An 11,957-nucleotide genomic window follows, 5' to 3' on the forward strand; every position below is an offset into this window, starting at 1 on the left:
GATACTAAACAAATGAGATTAGAATTCACTTCACTTACATCATTTTAAAAGAAAAGAATGTGAAATTATCTTTACTAAATATCCGATTAAAAAAAATATCACTTAGAATGTAAAAAACTTACTGGTTTAAGACATCATTCGGTGGGAAAACAATGTTCACTTAATTTTTTTGGATTTTTGCTAAAATAAATAATGTCAATTACAAAACAATCGATCATGAAGTTCTATTGAATGAGGCACAAACATGTCATCCAAAAACAAATATTTTGGACGTCATTTACACACAAAAAGAGTTTTAACATTTTTTATGCGTTAATTAAAACATCGATTTTTTAAAAAGCGATGTGGAAACTTTTTAGCCCGCTACAAGCGCATGAAGTATATATATGTTTTGGTCTAGTAATGAATGGATCCAACAATATCTTTTTTTTAACATAAGAACTCATTTCATTAATAAGAGCCTGTTAAACCATCAGCCACAACACTGGAAATACATAATGGAGTCTCAAATAATAAACATAAATTGTGTCAAATTTAAAAGCTTCACGAGCAAGTGTTTGCGAACGTCTAACAATTTAAAATAGTCCAGAACGATTCGATCTAAAACAATTTGAAACGGTTAAAACTAGATTAGACCATTTTAATTGGACCAAACAAATTATTAATTAGACCGATCCAGTGTAATTTTTTTACTGATTTTAGATCAGATCGGATCGGACCGCGCACAACCCTAATAAATTTAATAGTCATATAGTCTAGACTCTAGAGTAGACTTACCTAGTTGACTTGCATGCGCAATTTAGAAAACGAAAGCAACCAAATCTAACTCCAAAGAGATAATTCAATGAATGGCATAAAAGCTTGACAATAAAAGCATATGCCTAACTCTCATCAATTACACATTGGTCAAACAATAACTAAAAATAAAAACTGAGCGAAAATATCACAAACTGTACGTGTAAACATAATGCCTCAATTGCGTGGCCCTAACCCTTAAGTTAAGGGTCAACGTGAAGCGAAAGTAATACATATTTAACTATAACAAAAAAAATGAAAAGAAAATAAAGGAGAAGAAGATCTAGAGTCATTTTCCATCATAAAAATGTGTGAATCAGTTCGTTTGCCTTAGTGGGTCAACAACTAATTGAAAATCATAACTATGCATAGTTTCATTTAGATGATCAAAGCGCCAATCAAAACTTTATATTATTTCTTAATTCTCGCACTAATCTCTCTTTATTTTTTTCTCTTTTTTCTTTTTTAATTGTAATACTTGCATATAAGGTTCTCTAAATTATGTTTGTGTGTGTATGAGTATATATATATATTATTATATAGCTAATGACTATAATGGAAAAACTAGTCAAATGTGACAAGCTTATCACTTAACATTTTTTTTCAAAGCTTTGTCACATTAACATGTTCTGACTATATATATCAAACAACAAACCCAACATATCATATCACAAGCTGGCCTTTATTTTAAGATTACTCAGAGAAATGTATATTCTGACATCGGCGAATAGGTAGCATATTGTATTTTGTCGTTCAACATTGTATTGTTTTCTTTATTTCCTATAAAAAAAATATAGAGATAAGGAAGCCAGTTCAATATTGCTATAATTGCGATGAGGCATGTGCTATGAATAATCTGCAAAGAACAAGACAACACAGTTATTTATATATATGAGCTAAGGGGAATATAAATCTGTGTCAATCTGGGATAGTGCATACAATAAAATCACAAGTACTTCCAAAATCCTATAAACAAACAAATACATATGGGAAATCAACTTAATTTACATTATTGTAGCGGTTTATAGTTGGGTGGAAGTTGAAAACTACTAAACATTATTGTTATTTTTTTAATATATAGCGACGAGGCATCAGACATGTACTTGATCATGTTTTTTTTATTTATTTAAATATTTGAATGTCTTGAAGGAAAAACACTTACGTTGGTTATTAGGGGCATCCCTAAAACACATGGATCAAAATATGATTTATAAATTAAATATCGAATTAGTGAATGCTGCCAAAGAGAGTGGCGATGCCATAGGCAAAAAAGAAGAGATAGGTAAATAGAACTTTTGCACATTTTTGTTAATCCATGAACATGAACTATATAGACTCATTGATCCATACATCTTGATCGGAAAAGAATCAATAGAAAAAGTCAGTTCCGAGTATTTTTTCTTCTTCAGAATTGATCGATATATTTCTCAAAACAAAACGAAAGACGAATCTTATGCAATAAGTTTTAATCCTATTCATAGTGATTCCTTAAAAATTCCAAAAAGAGAAATTTCGAAACAATTGAGATTTTTTAGAGATTGGATGCAGTTACTTATTCATGATCTGGCATGTATCGAATGAAAACTTCATTCTCGATTCTACTAGAATTTTTATGAAAGTCTTTCATTTGCTTCTCTTCGATGGAAGTTTTGTTTTCCAAGAATGTATCCTAATTTTTGGCCTAATTCTTCTTATGATGGTCGATTCAACCTCTGATAAAAAAATATATACTTTTGTTATATTTCATCTCTTCAACAAGTTTAATAATGACCATAACGGCCCTATTCTTCCGATGGAGAAAAGAACCTATGATTAGCTTTTTAAGAAATTTCCAAACGAACAATTTTAACAAATATTTAAGTTTCTTATTTTACTATATTCAAACTTTATGTATTCCTCTATTTGTAGAGTACATTGAATGTACAAAATGGCTATAATGGAGTTTTTGTTATTCGTATTAACAGCTACTCTACGAAGAATTTTTTTATGCGGTGCTAACGATTTAATACCTATCTTTGAAACCCCACAATGTTTCAGTTTTTTTCTCCTACGTAATAATCTGGATATACCAAGAAAGATTGTACAGTCTAATCAGGCTACTTCGAAATATTTACTCATATTATGGATTAGTAATTCTTCTTATAAATCGAATGGATTCGGTCTTACACATATGCGAGGAATGTAATAACAAAAGAAAGAAGAATATTTATCACTTAAGAGTAGTGCTAGATGAAAGTCTTATACACAGTTTTGAATGAGAGAAAGAAGTGAGGAACTCTCTTTTCGACTATGTCTCTCCCACTCCAGTTGTTGGTTTTCTCTCTGCTACTTCAAAAGTCTTCAACCACTCGAATTTTCGATTTTATTTTATTTTATTTCTCATAATGACATTTTCTTTTGCAAATCCTAGCTAGCTATTGGTCCTAAAGAAACATGTGCATCGCCTTAAATTGCATCTAAATACAAGATTACATTTAAATATCTGAAAATACATATCAATGTATAAAATTGCATTGGTCAGCTACATCAATTACTAATATATTGAATAATAAGAAGAAAAAAAAAACTAATTTGTAGATCCTGGGAAGTAGATGCACTTATGTGAATGTTTAATTTTTACTCTTCTCTTAATCCTCTATATAACACAAAATCAGTACAGTACACAAATTTAATATTAATTAATTTATATAATTTATCAAATCCTTTATATATATATATATATATATATATTATGTTTATACGTGTACTGAAGAAGGATAATTGTTTTTTTTAATCGGCTGGCTTATGTACCAAACACTTATTTTCAAATGGCCTATTACGTCTGAGAAGGAGTATTTAATTCTGCCTATTTTGTTTTTAAAAGCATTTAATCAATTACTGTCGTTTAACACTATTACTGTCGTTTTGTATACAATTTCCGTTTCTGTTTTATGTCGTTTTTATAATTCATGCCAGACGACAAATCATCAACTACAAAAGCAAAATTTGAAGATCTGGCCAACAAATTTTCATTTACCACATTGAATGAGTTGTTATCAGTTCGTACCATCCTCATCTAACATAATTTAATCAAGAAGAAGAATATAACACTACAAAACAAAAAAAAATCTTAACCAAACTCAATGAATCAACAGCTCAAGCGCTATTATTTGGGGTGTGAAAATAGCTTTCAATAATCGTTTTTCTTATATTTTTTGTAATATTAGACTCTGAACCATTTATTTTTCATATATAGCCGTTTTAATTTTTAAAGTATCCATTTCTTCTTTAATAACTATTAATCATATTTCAATAACGATTGATCATAAATCAATAATTGTTAATCATATTTCAGTTTTTGTTAATCAAATTTCAATAACTGTTAACCAGATTTTTAATAATTGTTAACCAGATTTCAAAAACTGTCAATCAGATTTTTCAATAACTATTAACCATATTTCAATATATGTTAACTAGATTTCAATAACTATTAATCATATTTCAATTATTGTTGATCATATCTAAAACACAAGGGTATTCTCGTCCGTAGAAAAGGAAACGATTACTGACAAAATATTTTGAAAACATAAGTGAGATATGAAAAGTGATGCACGTTTTAAGCTATTTATGTAATTTTTCCACTTTGAGTTGACGTGCATGGAACATGTGAATTCTATGTGGCCCACTTCTTATTGTGTTGACCCAAAATTATATTAACCACCAAGTTAATTAATGCGTAAATCGATTTCTAATCATATCACAAAAATAACTTGTTTAGAGCATCTCCAATACATACACTAAATTTGGTGTAATTTTCACACAAATTTAGTGTAACTTTTACACCAAATATTTTTGTTGCTACAATAATTTTACATTATATCTTACACTAAAGAGAATATTCTAATAATATGCTTTTTGATTAGGATTTTCAATTTGAGATACTTTTAGATTAAGTGTCTTTATTTTATTAGTTATTTGTAATGTCTAATTACATATATAAATATACAATTGTATTTTATTCATTAGTTAAGTGTAATATATAGTATAAATCGACAATAATTATTTAAAAATAAAAATGTAATTAATAAAAGTGAAAAGTAATAAATTTCACTACATAGATAATACAACATTTTTTAGGGAATAGATAAAAAATCATTAAAAAAACTTAAATATGAAATTATTAACTAATTTCATTATATAAATAATACAATATTTTTATTTATTGATTTAATTTAAGTGGTATTGAAAAAATTAATTTGGATTATAAACAAAGCCCTAACATTTAAAAACATATTGATTAAATTTGGATTAATTTAAAAACATAATTTATTTTGTAAATTCATAATTTTAAATCTGTTATTTAGCTACAAAGGGTTTTTTTGGAAGAAAAAAAAAATAAAAACTGGGTTCTTTTACGTGAAAGTCAAGTAAGAACGAAGTCGTAATGAAGAAATTTGTTTTCCATCAATTTTTACATTTTTGCGTGTGTTTGGAATCTGGCTGACGGAATTTTTTATTTATTTTATTTTTATTTTTTTATTTAAACGGATAGGTATAGCGCGATCGGAATACCGTGAGCAGAGAGAGAAAATAAAGAGATGTCTCTGTTCAGATTTTTCTTCAAGAAACCTCCCGATGGATTGTTCGAGCTATGCGACCGAGTTTATGGTTTGTTTCTTCATTCTCAATTTCGATTCATCATTAGTGGAACTGGTTTGATTTTATCGTAACAATTTTCGATTTGTTGAGTTACTTTGATATCTGTTTGGATGACCGACTCATCTTTCTATACTTGAAATCGCAAATCATCATTTGGCGAATCTGATATGAATCGTATGCTTGTAGAGTATAGAATCGTAGTGTAGAACCATGGTTTCTTATCAATGTCTCCCAGAAAAAGAAAATTGATTAGGGTTTAGCATTTGAATAGGCAATTTAGTTTAGGAAACAAGTAATGGAACCTTTTGGGATTTGATAAGACTTTTATGATCGTAGAGTGACAATACCCATGGTTTCCTATCAATGCCTGATTGAAAAAGAAAATTGATTAGAGTTTAACATCCGACTAGGCGATTTGGTTTCAGGAACAAGCTGCGAAACCTTTAGGGTTGTTTTTATAACCTATAAGTTTTATCTGAAATCCGATTCTGAATTTTTTGTGCTTAGTTTTTTTTGTAGTTTTCGATGGCTCATCATTTGGCTATTTTGATAAGAATTTTATGCTTGTAGAGTAGACAATCATAATGTGGACCTGTGGTTTCATATCAATCTCTGATAGCAGTTGATCAGGGTTTAACCTTTGAGTAGGCAATTTGGTTTAAGAAGCAAGCAACGAAGTCTTTTGAAGTTTTATTACATGAACGTTTAATTCGAAATCCGATTCCAAATTTTTTTTTTTTGTTAATATTTTTGTTTGCAGTTTTCGACAGTTGCTTCAGGGCTCAGCCGCGGGACGAAGATCGCGAGGCCCGAGCGGTGGCCCAACTCCGTGATCAGTTCCCTGAGGCCTCGTTCCTGGCTTTCGATTTCGGTGAGCGACAGGCCGATTGCGGTTGTGAGGCCCTGTCGGAGCAGGGCGTGACTGTGATGGAGTACCCAGCCCATTTTGGGGGCTGCCCGGTTCTGAGGATGGAGCTCGTCCACCACTTCCTGCGATCCTGCGACAGCTGGCTCGCCCTCGGGCCCGGCAACCTCGTCCTGATGCGATGTGGGCCCCGCGGCTGGCCAGCCCTTGCCTTCTCCCTCGCCGCGCTGCTCATCTACACTCAGCGCCGTCGCTGCGGAGCTGAGCAGCGCACCCTCGAGAATGTCTACGACCAGGCCCCGAGGGATGCCCTGAGGTTGGCCTCGGGGCTCGACCCGGCACCCTCACAGGTGCGGTACCTCCAGTACGTCTCGAGGAGGAACGTGGCAGCCTCTGATTGGCCGCCCGCGGACCGGAGGCTTCTGCTGGACTGCATCGTGCTGCGGCTCGACCGGGACCTGGTGGCGGTCCGGATATACGGTGGTGAGGGTGTGTATCCGGTGCTGTTGTTCTCTACTTCTCAAAAGCCGGGTAGGGCCGGAAAGGTGGCGGAGCGCCGAGAGCTGCTTAAGGTCAACGTGGATTGCAGAGTCCAGGGAGACACCGTGGTTGAGTGTGTCGCCGGGGAGACGGTTTTCAGGTTTGCTTTCAATACGGCTTTTGTGAGGTCCAACATCTTGATTCTGAACCGCAACGAGGTCGACGTTTCGTGGGATCAGGATCGGCTCCCCAGGGACTTCAGAGCAGAGGTGTGTTAAAGAAAAACAGTGATTAGGTCGACGGATTAATCTGACGCGGTCGCTAGGGTTTGTGCAGGTCCTTTTCTCTGAGACCAACGATGCCGGGGGGTCTCGCGTCATCAGGCGGACCGTATCGTGCTTCGACGAGAAGGAAGGGCTCGCGGAGGAAGATTTCGCTAGAGTCGGGGAGATTTTCAGCCACGTGAGCTGGTCGGAGATAGAATTCAACGCCGTCGACTGGCGCCGGAAGGAAGGGAATTATTCGCCTTCTTCAACACCGAGGATTCATAGTTCGCCTGCCGGTTTTGGCACAACAACGCCTTTTCCACAACACGACGTTGAGGCCAAACCCGAGTTTCCGCGTCTAGAAAGTGCTCCGTCATCTCTTCCTTCTTCTCTGCCGCCACCACCACCACCACCACCACCACCACCACCATGTTCTGCAATCAAATTTTCTCCGCTTGCTCCGCCTTCTCTGTCAACTCACACCGTCAATTCCGATTCTCTTACCCCACCTCCGCCGCCACCACCACTAGCGACATCAAAGAAGCTGGGAAATCTTTCTTCGGCTCCATCTCCTCCGCCGCCGCCGCCATCCCCATCTGCACGGCCCACCTACCCATCCATGCAGCCGGGAAATCCCTCTTCTCCGCCGCCACTGCCGACATCAAAGAAGCTGGGAAATCCCTCTCCAGCTCCACCTCCTCCGCCGCCGCCATCCTCATTTGCACGGCCCACCTACCCATTCTCATATGCACGGCTCACCTACCCATCCATGCAGCCGGGGAATACCTCTTCAGCTCCCTCAGCTCCGCCTCCACCGCCGCCACCTCCAAAGTCGTCTGCAGGACCGGCCTTCCCATCCAAACAGCCGGGGAATCCCCCTCCGCCACCGCCACCTGATCTGTCCAAAGGAGCCCCGAACGGGCTTCCCTCTTCCAGCAATGGGAAGGGGCGGTTATTACGCACCATCAGCTCGAAGAGGAAGCTGAAGCCGCTTCACTGGATGAAGATAACGAGGGTGGCCCAAGGAAGCTTGTGGGCGGACGCACAGAGACTCAACGCAGCGTATGCCTTTTGTTAGTAGTGCCTTATTTTTAAAGGATTGTTTCAGTTTTTTGAGATTCTGATTCCTCACTGCTGTTTTCTAGAGCTCCTGAGATCGACATGTCAGAGCTTGAGAGTCTTTTCTCGGCGCTTCCCATTTCAGGACATGGCAGGAAATCAATCAAGCGTGGTTTTGCTGGAAAATCTGAGAAAATACAACTGGTAATTTCAAATATCAGCTACTGAAAGAAGATTTTATATATGCTTCCATCTCGAATAATCGAAGAATTTTGCTCCTTTAATGTGGCACTGATTCTTAGTGCGAATACCTTAAAAAAAGTTTATAATCTTCAATTAAACATTTATTTACTAATTTTCCTGTTGTGATGGAGGGAATATGAAACTTGAGCATTTTGACATGAATGTCGAGCTTACCATTGTGTTCGGTCAAATATGATGTACTCACATAAAATATTCTCGCCTTTTGCAGATTGACCACAGACGAGCGTACAATTGCGAGATTATGCTATCTAAAGTTAAAGCTCCATTGGGTGTGTTGATGGTACGCTTGAATGTTGGAGATGTTTAGAATACAAATTTACATATTCTAAAGAAAATCTACACCATGTGTCCAAATTTGTAAGCTTTTAGAACCAACTTTAAAGGTAGAAGAGAATGAGCTGAATAAATAATTCCTCATTACTGGTGAATGGCTTAAATAGATACAATAGTTAGGAAATCAAATCATAATCAAATCAGAGAATAAAAAACTAAATATCTCCTAATATTTACAATCAATAAACAGATCTCTTAATATTAGTAATTGCCCGTTGTCTAAGATATTCAATAAACTTCGTTACGAATTTTTTTTTATTTCTTATGTTGGATTGGCAGAGCTCTGTCCTTTCCCTTGAAGAATCAGCAATGGACATCGATCAGGTTGAGAACCTCATAAAGTTCTGCCCGACGCAAGAAGAGATGGAAATACTCCAAGTACGACCAGCATTTTCAAACCAAATAGGACTCACTCTTCTTCTTCTTTCATTTCATGTTCTAATTGTCATCTTCGTGTTCATCAGGGATACACAGGGAATAAGGAGAATCTAGGAAGATCCGAACAGGTCCATAGCACGTTGTAAATTCAAATTTCATGTATCTACATAGCTTGTAATGATTTTGTGCTTACCAATTTTTTTATGTTCTTTTCAGTTCTTGTTGGAGTTAATGCAAGTACCGCGGGTGGAATCAAAACTTAGAGTCTATTCTTTCAAGATACAGTTTCGTTCTCAGGTCAGGCTGCGCTGTATAAGTAGTCATAAGTTTCATCATGTTGTACCGATGTTGTAAGCTGTCATTTGCTGTGCAGGTTTCTGAGCTTAGAGATAAACTGAACGTTGTGAATTCTGCGTCAGAAGAGGCGAGTGGTCCTATTCTTCGTTGTTTTTAGTTCTGTGTTCTTATTTTTCTTCTTTTTAATCAGGTGAGGAATTCCATAAAACTGAAAAGAATCATGCAAACGATTCTTTCGTTGGGAAATGCTCTGAATCAGGGAACTTCACGGGGTAAGTTGAAAAGAAAGCAATGTGAATTTCGGCTGATTTTAACGTAACCGACTTTGTATCTATACCAAGGTAACTTTGGAAACTTACGCATTGTATGAACTTTGATACACCCAGTAAGTCAATAAAGCCCTAACTTATTGTAGATTTTTCATTCGAGAAAAATGAGAAAAACCTCGATACATAGAAATGGAGGGCACATAGAGTCGATATAGTACCCTTGATCAAATATGAAACTATGGAAAGTATATACGGGTACTGGTATTAGGTTAGACATGTTTGGTTTCTTATATGATAGCGACGTAGAAATTTTCAAAGAATCAAGATAAATCAATGCAATCTTTGGAACAATGCAGGTTTTGATCTTTGTATAAATGAATTACTTTTTTCTTTTCTTTTTTGTGCATAAATTTGCTTTGCAGGTTCTGCTATCGGATTTAAGCTGGAAAGCCTTCTTAAACTCCCAGAGATTCGTGCACGGAACAACAACATGACTCTTATGCATTATCTTTGTAAGGTACAACTTTGTAGTTTTCTGAGTATTTTGAAAATAGAAAAAAAAAAAAAAAAAAAAAAAAGTTTATGTTGGTAGTTTTCTTTTCAAGTATACAGATGTGTAGGCTTCTGAAAGATCAAAATATGATCAAGCTGCGATAAATATTCTTTAGGTACTCGCTGAGAAGTTACCTGAAGTTATTGACTTTTCCAAAGATCTCGGAAGCTTGGAAACCGTGGCAAAGGTAATATTTTGTTTTTGCTCAGCGACATTTATATCGAAATATGTATTATTACTTGCATTGACTATTTTCATTTTTTTTTTTAACTTTTCAGGTACAACTACGAGGTTTGGCAGAGGAAATGCAAGCCATAAGCATAGGATTGGAGAAAGTAGTTCAGGAATTATCGTCTGCAGACCATGACTGTCCCATCTCAGAAGATTTTTGTAAGGTACAATTGAAAATTCTTCGTAATGGAGTCGAAATGTGAAATAATAATCTCATATCTTGATTGGTATTATATGTATGCATCTATTTTTATTATTATTATTATTTCTATGGCACAGGCTTTGAAAGCGTTCCTCCTATACGCCGAAGCCGAAGTGAGATGTCTAACTTCATTATACTCGTCCGTGGTACGTACATAGCTTCCCATACATTTGATAAATGTTCCTCATTTTAATCACTAAAATTTTATTTGTTCATCCTCGAATTTGGTACTTTACAGTGTAAAAACATTGACGCGTTAGTTCTTTACTTTGGAGAAGATCTCTCTAGATGCACTTTTGAAGAAGGTACTAAATATATAGTTTGACCTTCACAGAATTTTTTTTCTCTTTTAATTAAAACTCACCAAAACTTATGATTTGATTTGTTCGTGCGCTATCTAATAATGAAGAACTTTGTAAATGTGTTTCTTCTTGAAATTTTTTAATGTAACAGTTGTATCGATTTTGCTCAACTTTACAAAAACTTTCAACAAATCGCACGAAGAGAACTGCAAACAGATAGAGCGTGAATCAAAGAAAGCGGCAGAAAGTGAGAAACTCGAGATGATTATTTCTCATAAACGTTCGGACGAGCCATAACATGGTCTGATTTAAGCCTAGCCGTGCAAATATACGAGTCATTTACAGAGATTGTTAATCGATAGTGTTTCAAGAACAAGCTTACATTTTTTACCCGGGAAGATGAAATTGCTGCAAATTAGGCTATGGTCTTCGCTTGAAAGGTAATGAATTGAGATACTAAACGAAACTACTCGTTCATGTACTAACAAAATTTGGTAGCCTTAATGCAGTTTTATCTCATTTGTCATTTTTGTTTGTTTCATTGTTTTCAGTTTGTATTTTATTTAGCAGATTCAGGTACAAGAACGTGGTCTCCAGTGGGCAAGCTATACAATTGTCACACACTCAAAGCTTCATTTATTGCAAGTGAAATGAGAAGCAATTAATTTTTTTTATGGAAAAAAGATCACCGGCCAGGTTTGGCGCAGTCGATTTATTTATCATTTATGTGTGAAATGTGATGTAACAATTTTTTTGGTCAGTGAAACATCTGTTTGTATAATGAAGTTTGTTTGTTTGTTTTTTTTTTTCTTGCTCGGTTGCTGGAAATTGGCACTGTTTATAACATAAAAAAGAAAATAAGAAAAAGAAGAAAAGGAAAAATATCATATGTATCCATTGTGCATTATTGTTGCGAAATTCTCGCACACGCAAGTGCACGTAGTCGCTCAAGTAGTAAAGTTCGTAAGTACGAGTCGATCCCACGAGGACTAGGCTAAATTAAAGATTCAAATTTCACTAGCACA

The 11,957-nt window shown here is 35.6% G+C and overlaps 1 protein-coding gene across 2 annotated transcripts; it reads left to right on the forward strand.

Moving 5' to 3' along the window:
• The first annotated feature begins 5,205 nt into the window (after positions 1-5,205).
• On the forward strand, positions 5,206-11,734 carry LOC149393042 (formin-like protein 13). Of its 2 annotated transcripts, XM_089617237.1 has the most exons (17): positions 5,206-5,442; positions 6,194-7,047; positions 7,115-8,106; positions 8,190-8,307; positions 8,576-8,647; positions 8,980-9,078; positions 9,165-9,206; positions 9,295-9,375; positions 9,452-9,502; positions 9,566-9,647; positions 10,067-10,161; positions 10,313-10,384; positions 10,476-10,592; positions 10,708-10,776; positions 10,869-10,935; positions 11,084-11,372; positions 11,484-11,734. In XM_089617237.1, the coding sequence occupies exons 1-16, from the start codon at positions 5,373-5,375 to the stop codon at positions 11,227-11,229; spliced, it is 3,027 nt and encodes a 1,008-aa protein (XP_089473363.1). In that variant the 5' UTR covers positions 5,206-5,372; the 3' UTR covers positions 11,230-11,372; positions 11,484-11,734. The 2 variants fall into 2 exon arrangements, with proteins under 2 accessions (XP_089473363.1, XP_089473364.1); XM_089617238.1 differs by lacking the exons at positions 10,476-10,592; positions 10,708-10,776; positions 10,869-10,935; positions 11,084-11,372; positions 11,484-11,734 and having other exon boundaries at positions 10,257-10,378.
• The last annotated feature ends 223 nt before the right edge of the window (positions 11,735-11,957 follow it).

The sequence above is a fragment of the Urtica dioica genome, chromosome 6 (assembly GCF_054948205.1).
Source record: "Urtica dioica subsp. dioica isolate 48M chromosome 6, U.dioica_male_clone48M_v1_H2, whole genome shotgun sequence".
Taxonomy (NCBI): domain Eukaryota; kingdom Viridiplantae; phylum Streptophyta; class Magnoliopsida; order Rosales; family Urticaceae; genus Urtica; species Urtica dioica.

Excerpts from the sequence above, each read along its gene's own strand:
- LOC149393042 (XM_089617237.1), top strand. The coding sequence starts at position 5,373 with ATGTCTCTGTTCAGATTTTTCTTCAAGAAACCTCCCGATGGATTGTTC. Across the intron at positions 8,648-8,979 it reads CTCCATTGGGTGTGTTGATG|AGCTCTGTCCTTTCCCTTGA; the intron begins GTACGCTTGAAT and ends TTGGATTGGCAG. Across the intron at positions 10,936-11,083 it reads TAGATGCACTTTTGAAGAAG|TTGTATCGATTTTGCTCAAC; the intron begins GTACTAAATATA and ends TTAATGTAACAG.